This window comes from Hibiscus syriacus, unplaced genomic scaffold (genome assembly GCF_006381635.1).
Source record: "Hibiscus syriacus cultivar Baekdansim isolate YM2019G1 unplaced genomic scaffold, ASM638163v2 tig00010263_pilon, whole genome shotgun sequence".
Taxonomy (NCBI): Eukaryota; Viridiplantae; Streptophyta; class Magnoliopsida; order Malvales; family Malvaceae; genus Hibiscus; species Hibiscus syriacus.
Window position 1 is genome coordinate 1402801 of NW_024062210.1, and position 13083 is coordinate 1415883.

A 13083-nucleotide genomic window follows, 5' to 3' on the forward strand; every position below is an offset into this window, starting at 1 on the left:
AACGATAACGTCACACTAATACGGAGAAAAAACATGCATATTACATATAGTCACATGTCCATGAATGAACCACTAAACTAAAGACTAAAATTTTATTTGAATATAAAACGAGAGGCGATGAGCTTTGCAAATTAGAAGGTGAAGTGCTAAGATAAAAAGCTTACCAATATAAACTTATTCAAATTAGAAATTGAGTGTATAAATGTTAATTGTCTCTCAATATCGTGATTGTGTCAAAAAAATAATAAATTGAAATATGAGAGATCATATTATAAGAGAGAGCAAGTTTGTGGGTTAAGTTTTTTTTTTCTTGAATAATATGCAGTGATTATAAGGTTCAATTTTTTTAATATTTTAATATCACACTCTGCAGACAAAACTGCTCAAACTTAATACCTCTAAAAAAATAACATTTCTTTTTACCACTAAAATCACCTGACGAGTTCGTTTGTATGTTAAGTTATGAAACTAAGTCATATGTATCGATACATAATCTAAAGAATTGATACTTCAATAGAGGGCTAAGAACCATTTCCCATGTCATTCTTTGATACCCGAAAACCTTCTTTCCTATTTCCCCCATTAGGGCTTGTTGAAAGTATAAGAAAACTCTATAGCTGTTGATCTTTTCCCATCCTTTAATAATAAAAATTGTAGACCTTTACCTCTTTTGTAACATAGTGACTTCATATTTTACTTTTAATAACCTTGGGAGTTTGAAGACAGAAGAACCAAGAGATTTTCTAAGTTAAGATTTTGGTAATCTTTGGACCTAAGAAGAAAATAGTGAGAAACCCTAATTTGTCCTTCCTATTTATATTTAGATTTTAAAAGATTTGAGAGTTCAATCGTGTATAATAGTAACCCTTGGATTTATTTAATGTTTTATGTGACCTGGAAGCTTTAAGTGAAGTAGTTGGGGGAGATGTTATCAAATCAAATTAAGGTTTATATTACTATCAAATCGACTTAAGGTTTAGATGAATAATTATGGTGAATTTTGAAAGTTATAAAATTATAACTAATGTAATAGTGGATTGGGTAAACTACACATTTAGTATATTAACTATTACTTTTGTTCCATTTCAATACCTAAATTTTTCCCTCAAAATCATATCTAATGTTTAATTTGGGTTTCAATTTGATACAAGTCATTAAAAAATTAACAAAACTAAAGACATAATATTTTTTTAATTTTTCAACGAGGATGTGTCATTATCTTATAGTGGTAAACTTTAATCTATCAAAATTATGGTGATAAACTATTGACGTGACATTTTTTATTTTTTTAATAAAGACATATCATTAATCACTTATACAATAAAATCTAAAAGAATCCACGTGTAATTTTACGTATGACAAAACTAAGCTAGTCAGCTTAAAGTCTTGAAATTTTGATAGATTTGAACCCTACAATTAAACTAAAACCTCATCAACGAAAGGTGAAACTTGTTGTATTAGAATTTCAAACATATTAAATAAAAGCATCTTTAAAATTGCTCGTTTAAAAACAAATATATGCATGGCAACGACTTGATCAAAATATATATTGAAAATTGAAATCAAAGTTTAAAAGGATAATAAATATTTTATTTTCAAATGGTTAATAATTTCTATTTTCATGAAAAAAAAATCTTTTTTCATGTTCAATCTTAACTAGCTTCAAGACTTGGAACTTTGACTAAATTAAATCATAATTAAAAAGAAGAAATGATTATTCCAATGCTGCATACTCAAATGCGTGATCTCCCTTAGTCATGAATGCCATTTATCTTATATTAACGAAGTTTAGGGTAAAGTACATAAATAGTATTCCGATCATAGGGCGTTGCTTTGTTGAGTCATACGATTATTAAAGTTATAAAATGGTTTCCAAATTATAAGATATTGATGACTACAAGATATTGTTATGTGGAATTCTTTGACTATCAAAAGTTATAAAATGGTCTCTCAATATTCATATGTTCCAAAATCATCATTTTCTATATATAAAAAAATTGATGCTTGTCTGAGCTGGACATTAACTTACTGACTGAAATATAATAAAATCATATTTTAATGATGTCTATTGGCACCAGTGTTGCTTTCAAGCACTGGCTCGGCAACATAATGTTTCAAATATTGGTTCAATGACATAGTGTACACGAAGATTCGATCCACAATACATCTAAAATGATTCTAAGATCGGGTTTTATCATGTCTCAATCAATAAGTTAACATCCATCTCAAACGGTCATCAATTTTTTAACGAAAAATGACGATTTTGGAATATATGAATAGTCAAGTGGTCATTTTGTAACTTTTAATAGTCAAATGACTCAACAAAATAACGTCCTATAATCAAAAATCATTTTGTAACTTTTAATAGTTTAAAAACTCAACATAATAATACTCTATAATTAGAGACCATTTGTAAAATTACTTGAAATCGTCGTCGCGGAGGTATGAGCTAGGTTTTCCTAATTGAGGCCTTGAAATGTGTCGTAACATACGTAAATTAAAGGTCACATGACACATGTCCCATGGCAAAGTGAAAATTTCATTACATTTTCATCAAAATATAAGATCGATTTATATAATATTATACAAAACAGTCCTTCAATCAAGTCAGCATAACAATAAAAATTAGATCATACTAGACTCAATCAAGTGATAAAATAAAAAATTATTTTTTCTTAAAATTTTTAAATTCGAATAATTATATTTATAGAATATATATACGTTGTTAATATATTACAAAATTTTAAATAGTTATTATTTTATAATTACTTTAGATAATTAAAAAATATATTATATTACGAGGAATCTAAGCTTTGATTTAGCTGACCCTATTTCCATATGTAAAGGGGTAAGAGGAAGTAAGGTAGTAGGCTGTTTTCAACGCCAAGTTAAGAGCAGTTTCCGTGGAAGACCTCCGACAGTAAGAATTATGAATTGCCTACCGTGAGCCACGATCCCACGACCACAATATTAAGAGTCTTAATTGAATTACATAAATATCGAATCGTTGACTTGACCGTTTGAGAAGCTCTATATACCTTATTTTTTAAATCTAGCTGAAAAAACTGGAACATGTGACATATCACGTGTTGGACATGAAACTAATTATTTAAATGTATAATTTTTTTATATTTGTATAATTTTTATATTATTTTATAAATATCTATAATTTTAAAAAAATTAAACATTTTCATTTATATAATTTTATATTCTTATATATATAAGATGACGCCCTAAAAGGGTCGTGTAACTACTCTAACCCACTCATCTTTCTAATTCACTATTTTCAAGTAATTAAGTGTCAATTCAATTAAAAGAATATTAAAATTTATTTTTTTAAATAATAAACATTTTAATTATTTTTTTTATTTTTGATCTGAATTCATTAATAAATAAATTAAATAATAATTTTTAAAACTTTTTTTTATATATTAATCTAACAAATTGTTAAAACTTAGAGTGAGAAAGTGAGTATATATAATTAAAAAGACAGGAAGTAATCAGAGAACGTGGGCTTGCGTGCTAAACTGACAGAGGGGAGGGCCGCATAGATGGGTGATTATTGACTACATTTCCCCCCTTAATCCCACTTGCCTTCTTACCCCGGTTCCCAGACACTCCCATCTGGACACCATGGCGTATCTCTCTCCCCCTTTTTTTTCTATTTGGGATTCTCATCCTTCTTGCCTTCCTCTTAATATCTATATATATATATATATATATATATATATATATATATATATGTATGATTCTGATCTGATTCATATAAATCATATATATATAATTATATATAAACGTGAATACACCAAAATAACCTAATTTATTAAGAAGCATAGCTCACTGCTTTCTCCATGCATTTGTCTGTTATCATTACACTACCAAAGCATCTCTCTTTCTTCTTGTTTTTTCTTTCTTTCTTTGATTTGTCACCCCCCATAACCCCTGTTTTTTAATCCCATCTCTCTCTCTCTCTCTATATATATATATATATATATCCTTAAAATTTTCATTTTGTTGATTTATTTCTTTCCCCACACAACAATGGCAAGCAGAAGATCACGCTCTAGGCAATCAAGTGGTTCCAGGATCACTGATGATCAGATTATCGACCTTGTTTCCAAGTTGCAACAGCTTATCCCTGAGTTTCGTCGAAGACGCTCCGACAAGGTACCAAAACAATGTTCTTTTTTCACATTTATCTCTTTCTTTCCAATAATGTTTTTGCCGACCAGCCTTTGCATGACTTGTTAGTTATAAGGTTTAAGGTTTAAATCTGCATGTTTGAGTTTTTCGATTTGTATTCTGAAATATAGATATGATAGTGTAATGTAAGAATTAATGAGTGACTTCATTAGTAAAAAGATATGATCTCTTAGAAGATTCGAATTTGAGCAGCAACATTGTTAATAAATTTAAAAAATTCTAAACATAAACATCACACACTATTCAAAAAATAGTGTAATGTGATGATTGATTATGTTTTCTCTCTCTAATATTTAGTTTTCTCTTTCAGGTATCAGCATCCAAGGTCTTGCAGGAAACCTGCAACTATATCAGGAATTTACACAGAGAAGTGGATGGGTTAAGCGACCGGTTATCTCAGCTATTAGCTTCGACGGACACGGATACCGACCAAGCAACAATTATCAGGAGTTTACTTGAGGAATAATCAGCTTTTTGTTTTCTACTAGATTCACTATTTACTTACCTTTTCCATATATCTAGGGTTTGTTTATCTATAGTAATGGGTTAAAACAATGGGTATGGTTATCCATGTTATATAATCTTTGTCATCGAGATTTGTATACTCATCAAGTTTATCCTCGTATATTTATGAAATAAAAATAAATTATGAGTGGATTTAAAATTAGGTATAAGATAATTAAGATATATGTGTAAGGAAAATTTTGAAAATTTTTAAATATTTTCATAATTTGTTGATGGTGTTGTGCATGAATCTTTTAAAATGTATCGAGGAAACCTAACTAGTTATGCTTGGCTATAATTAATACATAAAATTAATTAAAAAATAAATGTTAAAATTATATATTTTTAATGCTTTTTGTGCTTAAAATATTTGTTGTTCGATGTAAATGTCTAACGCTTTTAATTTCACTATTTTAGGCGACTTATTCTTTACGAATTTTAAAAAAACATTGTTCGATACATGTCACGTACATATATGTATTTTTGATGTAATATTATTTTTAAAAAACCCAAATGTTTGTAAAATATTAAAAAAAACCTCTAAAATTCATAAACTCAAATCATTAATTCCTTTGTCGGTTGTCATCGTTGCCATCGTTATTGCCAGTCACATACCCACCAATCGTCGAACTCTACTGTTAAACAACTCATTATCATTGTTTCTAAACCCTAAATCCTTGTATTTTAAATCCACTTTTCAACCATCAAGTTGATCAAGAATTTAAGCAGCTACGATCTTGCGCGATCCAACCTCCTCAGCCGCCTCCAACATTTCAATCGGAGAAACAATGCACAACTAAGAAATAGGTTTTAAGGTTTTATGATTTGAGGATTTAGAACTTATATAGATTTAGAGATTTAAAAAAGGGTAAGGAGATTATCGATAGTAAAATTTAGTGGCCGTTAGATAGATGATCACTGACAACAACGATCGTAATAGCGTTCGATAATAGAACTTTTTTTTTAAACTCAACAATAGAGTTGATGATTCGAATTTAGGGATTTTTAGTTTTTTTTTATGTTTTAGAGAAATTTGATTTTTTAAAATAATAAATTTTTTAATAAACGTAATGTGAATGAAAGAGGAAATTAAGCTTTTGAATGAGAGTATGTTACTGGATTTTCACTGTCTCAGGCAGGAGATGTTTTCCCAAATGAAATAGATGCACAGTTAGTTTTACCCTATTTTATTTTAATTACAATTTTATTGCTTTTTAAATTTTAAATAAAAATTTGGTAAAATTATTTAATATAATGTGTTAACATATTATTGATTAAAATAAATTTTTAATGGAATTAATAGAAAATTTAAAATAATCACATAATAATAATTTAAGTATTTGTTTTTAAAAAATAATTTAAATACTTAAAGTAAGCATTTTTCTTTCCTTTCCTTTTCTTTTCCAATGATGTCAGCTTTGGTCTTAACGTTTGATACACTAGTGCCTCAAATCTTTTTTTTTTGTCTATTTTAATATTTATATTTTATTTTTTTAAATTATATTTAACGTTTAATTTATATTCTAATTTGATATCTATCGTTAAAAATTTAATAAAATTATTGATATGATATTTTTTAATGATATATTATCATTAACATTAAATTTTTAATGATAAGATACCAAATTAAAATTTATACAAAATGATAACAAAATAAAAGTAATAATTTATGAATTATATATGTAGTTTATTCTAATAAAAACAAGAACATAGACCTTACGCGTAGAGATCCGGAAACGAGTCCGCATTACTCTCAATGTAGATGCGACGTATCCAAATCACAAGATCCATAAACACGAGCGAAAAACGACCGTCCTTTCCAAGTTTCTGCAAAATCCCTTCCGAAATTTCCAGAAGTTCATATTTTGGTTACCTTTTGAGCATATAAAATAAAACGTTGATTAGTGTTAAAACTGAATGAAAAAAAATGGTTCTTTTGTGCTTTCTCAATTCAATCCAATTTAGTTAGAACTGATTTTTAATGTATTATTGATTTCTTTAGGTGATTGTATCTCTCGGTGCCGGTCCGTGGGATGCTCTATTTGGTGGAGGAAACATACCAGCCTTCATTTTGGCTTCCTTATGCGCCCTGGCTGCGGGGATTATCGCAACACTCAGGCTGCCTGATTTGTCGAGTTCCTTCAAGTCATCTGGTTTTCATTTTGGTTGAGGACCAAAATGGCATTAATAAAGTGAAAGCATACTTGTGTATTATATTGCTTGGCGGCCATGGAAATGTTGTCATTTGATTTCAGAAGATGGCTATTATTTTTCACACAAAAAGATATGCGAAGTGCATATCTAAATTCCTTCATTCTTTTCCCCCAATCTTCGCCGGTACGTGTATCTTTACTTGAGTAGGCAAATTGCCCATTATTATATTGGAAAAAAATTACATGCTCTCATCCACAGGGAGATAGAAGATGTAATTGACATCTGTAATAATGACACATGTTGAATTAATTTCTACTTGTACAGTCACATTTATGTCCGAAAGATGAACTGTATCGGATTTGAAACACAAATATCTTTGAAAATTATGTCATTTGTTGTAGAGTTACGCCAAGTGAAATTAATTTATTATTAACTTATACCCTAAGACACGAGGAAAAAACAATACTCCTAAAAAAAGTTTCGTTTTAAATTAAGGGATCATTGAACCTTCGGTTGCAGTGATATTATTTCGTGGAGGCAGTAAACAAAAATGAGGTGGGATAGAGAAAGGGTTAATGTAAAGCTCAAACCTGTTACGGACATCGTTCAGGCCTTTCTCTTTTTCTGCAGCTCCTGTGACTCCTTCCACTTAAGGCAGATTTGGTAAGACAAACCTGAAAAAACCATGAGTACACAACCCCATTGCTTTGTGGACAGTGGATTGCCGCTCAATAGAGAAGACACCACAATGCTGACAAATTTGCGCGTTGTGGTAATGGTTGTGTTCACCAAGGATCCAAACCGACTTATGGTCAAGAATATGAAATTCTGGCCGATGGCACCACAGAGGCAATAGAGCAAAATATCCCCAGCTGCTTCTGGATGCAGCTTGAAGAACTGGACTGCCTCGAAGCCACTAGCTTGTGGCCAACCAAACATGTAGATCATGTTGTATGCGGTACTCCATAAGTTCATTCCCAACATTACGTCCCAAGCTCTTGTCTTTGGATACCTAAGCAACGAAGTATAATGAATGAACCAAAGTTCTCCTTTGGAGAAAAAATAAAGAGTGCTTGCTCTTTAAATTTAATTGGAAAGCTTATTCAATTGACCAACAAAGGGGGGGGGAACAGGTGGGGGATAATTAGGGATGGTCATAGGTAGGTCAGGTTTTTGGCCTATCCAAATCCGACCCGAAAAGCAAATTCTTTCATCCGCATTTGACCCAACTCAAATTTAAGAGGGTTTCACCCAATCTAAATTTTGACCCGATATTTATGTGAAAACCCACATCCGATCTGATCCCACACAAATATATATATATAATTCATTTTTATTAGGTAAAATAAGGATTTAATTGGAAAAAATAATATAGAAGAATATTATTGCAATTATTCATAAATATATAAGGGATGATTATAATATTATATCAGGTCTAGTCGGGGAATTTTCACCCTATCTGACCCGATCTCATTCTTCAAAAAAAAGAGGACCCGAACCCCATCTTTTTATATATAAAAAAATGCAACTCGATCGAATCACGCAGGAACCGTCGAGATTGAGTCAAATGAACATCCCGGGATAAAGCAGCAATGCATATTAAGTGTAACAAAATAGAAAAGCACCGAAGTTAAGGTGGGACAAAGTTGTCGACAAACATACCTCGTATTTATTGAATCCTGAGTGGCGTTAGTAAAGCCATCAAATGCAAGGTTCAAAAAACAGAGCGCAAATCCAAGGGATGCATTAGGATGTGCCAACTTGCTAATAATTGTTTTTGAGCTAGTCTGGAATAAGATCAAAGCATACGTATTATGAGCAAAGCATATGACTCGGAACTGAGATTTCATTGGTGGCCTTAAAGACATTTAGTCATCACAATGCCTTGTGAAGAAGCAAGATGTCAATTACAACTAAAAAAAAGTGACATTGTTATTACGGTCTAACAAATATCACATTTCTCACCTTCATACGTGCAAACATAGATACTCCTCCAGCCACAAGGAATGTGCAGATATACTCGGGCAAAGAGTATTGAATACCATAAACTAGAGTACCCATCAGCATGACTGCATAAGGGAAATATACGTTAAGATCATTCACAAACAGCATGATACATGTTTCTTTAACCTAAAGTAAATTTAGGAATAAGTGACAATCCTTTATAAACACCAATTAAAAGTTATTGCGTTAAAAAAAAAATCAAAGTTATCAATGCTCTGCATGATACCATCAATTTACTAATCAATGAAGAATCATGAAAAATAATAGTTTACAGAAAATAGTGTATATCTTACCTAGAATCATTTTTGAGGATTTTGCCAGCATCTGCATGTAAGACGAACAGTATCAAATGTTAAAACCAATCAATTTAGCTGTCCGAGGGGAAATCAACAATAACCATAATAGCAAGGGCTAATGCCCCATCTCTAACCAGAAAAACATTTGGATTCAACAATAATCGACGGGTGATGACTCTAAATTATAGCACTAAATTAACAAGTGTTGATAGTTTGACTTTGTCCATGATAATAACATTTTGCCGATTACGAGAACTATACTGGAGAAGGCATACTTAATTAAGAATTGTTTTTGGAATGTGGATTAGGATTGCATATCAATAACTAGAGTGGCACAAAAACATGAGAGATAAAACGAGAAAATATCTAAAAGGTATGAAGAATCTAAGATCATGCCTGAGCAGGGTAACTGATGTATTTCAATGATTCAATTCCCATGGCTGGACCAATTGTATTGGTGATTCCAGCACTCCAATAAGTCCACCATGGTGCACCACCACTGCTGCCACTGGACCAAAGCTTGATCACTGTGTATAAGGCACAAGAAAAAACAGATTATTATCTCTACTTCTCACCAGTCAATGGTACACGAAAAGCCAATTTTATCAAAATACAAAAGTACAGTAAAGGGGATGGCGAAACTTACTTATGTATGACCAAACTAAACAGATCACATTCTGCGCTAAGTTAAGGAACGCAAGATGCTCAAACCTCTTTCCATCAAGGCCAAATCTCTTGGTGGATCTAAAAAGGAAAAAGAAAAAATAATAAGATGAATATGTGAGCATGAAACAATCACTTAGTACGACATGCTCATAGAAAAGCTACAATAATGCTTCACAAGCCAAATAGTCACGCATAAAAATTTGAATGAACAGGTTCAATTAAAATGAACTGAAAGGGAATCACTGCAAATTATTCTAATCCAACACAAAGATTCGGAATAGTAAAATATTCACTAATATCCTTTTTTCCTCGTTTCTGTCTTTGCATCTACATCCACTTCCAAATTAACTGAGAGATTTCGAATAATTTGTTGTATATTTAAAAATGCATAATCAACAACAGTTGATCGGAGACGTACAGACGAATCCGATGAAAATGAGAGCGAATAATTTGATAAAAAATGAATTATACAATTTCAAAATGAAAACATACAGAGTTTCCTGAAGAACGCCTTGGTAAATATAGGCAGACCAAATTCCGGCCACGAAAAACGCCAAAACCAAAGCTCGCCGTAATCCAGCGACGGGCGCTTCCATTACCACGCCATTGAAAAACTGTTTCTCCCTTCTTCTTCCTTAGTTTTTATGTGATAATTAAATCCAAAAGAAAAAGAATCGAGGAAGGAGGAAACATACAGAGATCTTGTAACGACCAAAGCACTTTCTATCATAAGGAAGTAGCGCCAAACTACGTGATTGTTCCACGTATATTCGTTTTTATTGGACGGCTGATTCTTCTTTGATTGGTTGTTGTTGAAACGCAACGGGGGCATTTTGCCGGTTCTTTAATCTCAAGGCCAACCGTCTGTTTGACTTGAAGCTTAAGCCCACTAAAATACTACCGATAATGGGCCTAAACAACGGGACTAAACCCCAAACATCCCATCCATATGTAGGAGTGTAAATGAACCGAGCTTAAACTAACAAGGCTATGTTCGTATTTATTCATTTATTTTTAAGATGTTCATGTTCAATTTATGTTTGTTTAAATTTTTAATATTATTTTCATGTTCATTTTGTTTTCATTTGCAAGCTTAAGCACATTAAAACACTACCAATAATGGGCCTAAACAACCGAGCTAAACCCCAAACATCCCACCCATATTTTATTTATCTCTCTTTTAATTCAATTATATCAATAAACCGAAACACTACCGAATGAGGTTGGTTCGAGTGGTAAGTGATTTTATATCGCTTAAGTAAGTCTCGAGTTTGAGTACTTGTGTATACAGAAAAATCCTGATGTGAGTAGGGCTGTAAACGAGCCGAGTCGAGCTCGACTCGAACTCGAAAAGTTTAAAATTAGGCTCGACTCGACTCTAAAAATCACGAGCTAAAATTTATCAAGCTCAGCTCGAACTCGAAATATAATATTGAAACTCGACTTGAACTCGAAAAGGCTCGAAATCAAAAAAATTAAGAAGCTCGATTGAAACTCGAACTCAAACTCGAATTTGAACCTACAAAAATCTTACATTACATTTAAAATATATATTTTTAAAAAATTATAATTATCAATAATGCATTTTTAATATATTTTTAATTATGTAATTTTAAAAAATCTAAAATTATAATATAATATTTTTTTCGAGTAGCTCGCGAGCTTTTCGAGTCGAGTTCATTCGATTCGAGTGTTGATCGAGCTTTGACCGAGTCGATCTCGATTAGCTCGCGATCTGTCTCTTCTCATTTACAGCCCTAACTGTGAGATTCACTCACTAAAACCAGGTGTACGATGCGGGTCGGTTCGAATTAGTCAAGGCGAAACTTTAAAATCAGGAGGACAAAAAAACAAAACACTTATTTTTATATTTAATAAATATAATTATTTGTAATCTCAAAATAAATTGTTTGTATGTATAAAATATAAATTTAAATCACTTTTTTTAAACTATTATTATATTAGTAGTATTTAAAATTAAAATTACATTTAAATTCATTAATTGATCGAGTGATAAATGATGTTCATATTATTTCATTTTATATAATTTTTAAATCTCTATATTTATTTTGAAAATATAAATATTTCTTCATTTAATTAAAGAAAATTTGAGATTACACATGTAATTATTAAAATTAAAAGAACTACATATCATATTTCATATTAAATTAAAATTCCTTCAAAAATCGATTAACTCTTTTATTTGGTTAAGATATTTTTTCTCTTTACTATATTTTTTTTGTATAAAATAGTATTTAAAAGATATTTATATTTTAATAAAAATATTTAAATGTATGAATAAAAATATATTTATATTTATATATTCCAATGTACGAATATAAATATATTAAATATATTTATATATTTAAAGGTATGAATCATTTATATTTTTATACATTTTAAAAAATAAAACTATTAATTAAACTAAAAACACTTAATTTAAGATTATATATATAATCATTAAATTAAAAATGTGAAAAAAATTAAACTTAGTTTAAAAATATATGAATCTTAAATTCAAATTTTTCTTTTAATTTTGTATAAATTAGTATTTAAAATATATATAAATTCTTTCCAACTATCATGCAAGTTAAGATTTAATTTAATGGTTTAGTGTTTCTAAGTATTTTTTATTTAGCCTAGGTTCGAATCTCTTCATGTCCATTTTTCTTTCATTTTTTCTGGCATTAACTATTGAGAAAATAACCTCAGTGACAAAAAATGTCTTATAATATACTGTTAGGATTTTCGGAAGCTCGAATCGACAACCGGAACGGTTTGCAAAGAGGGGTCGGAACGGTTTTGTGTTTAGGGAGTAAGGAGATTGAAAGATAGAAAATTGCACAGCGATTTAGAGTGGTTCGACTTTCTCAATCAAAGTCTACATCCACTACCTTAGCTCCTCACCAAGGATTTTCCAACAAATTCACTAATTTGTTCTTTCTTTTGAGGACAAAGAGATAACCTTACAACTCCCTAGTTTTTCCGGGCTAAACTAGAACCTTTCCCTAGCTTTTACACGGGCTAAGCTAGAACCTTCCCCCTTTACAAAAGGATAATAAGTGTAAACAAGAAAACCTCTCTAAGGTAGGTGTTTACAAGATTGAGCTCACAAGAACAAAATATTTACAAGAGAAAGATGAAATAAGATTGAAAAACTATTCTCTTGTGTTTGATTGCTTGGATAGTTGTTCTCTCTCTTCTTCAAGTGTTCTCAGCTTGTATTTATAGCTTGGAATGAGTTTGAAGTCGTATA

The 13083-nt window shown here is 30.6% G+C and overlaps 2 protein-coding genes across 2 annotated transcripts; one reads left to right on the forward strand and one right to left on the reverse strand.

Moving 5' to 3' along the window:
- The first annotated feature begins 3812 nt into the window (after positions 1-3812).
- Positions 3813-4672, forward strand: LOC120203684 (transcription factor PRE6-like). The gene is made up of 2 exons (XM_039203874.1): positions 3813-4167; positions 4514-4672. The coding sequence occupies exons 1-2, from the start codon at positions 4042-4044 to the stop codon at positions 4667-4669; spliced, it is 282 nt and encodes a 93-aa protein (XP_039059805.1). The 5' UTR covers positions 3813-4041; the 3' UTR covers positions 4670-4672.
- Positions 4673-7287: 2615 nt separating this feature from the next.
- LOC120203679 (UDP-galactose/UDP-glucose transporter 3-like) lies at positions 7288-10433 on the reverse strand. Its single transcript, XM_039203869.1, has 7 exons — positions 10320-10433; positions 9808-9905; positions 9558-9688; positions 9159-9189; positions 8827-8930; positions 8524-8648; positions 7288-7873 (listed from the first exon to the last, which is right to left on the reverse strand). The coding sequence occupies exons 1-7, from the start codon at positions 10421-10423 to the stop codon at positions 7468-7470; spliced, it is 999 nt and encodes a 332-aa protein (XP_039059800.1). The 5' UTR covers positions 10424-10433; the 3' UTR covers positions 7288-7467.
- Positions 10434-13083: the final 2650 nt, after the last annotated feature.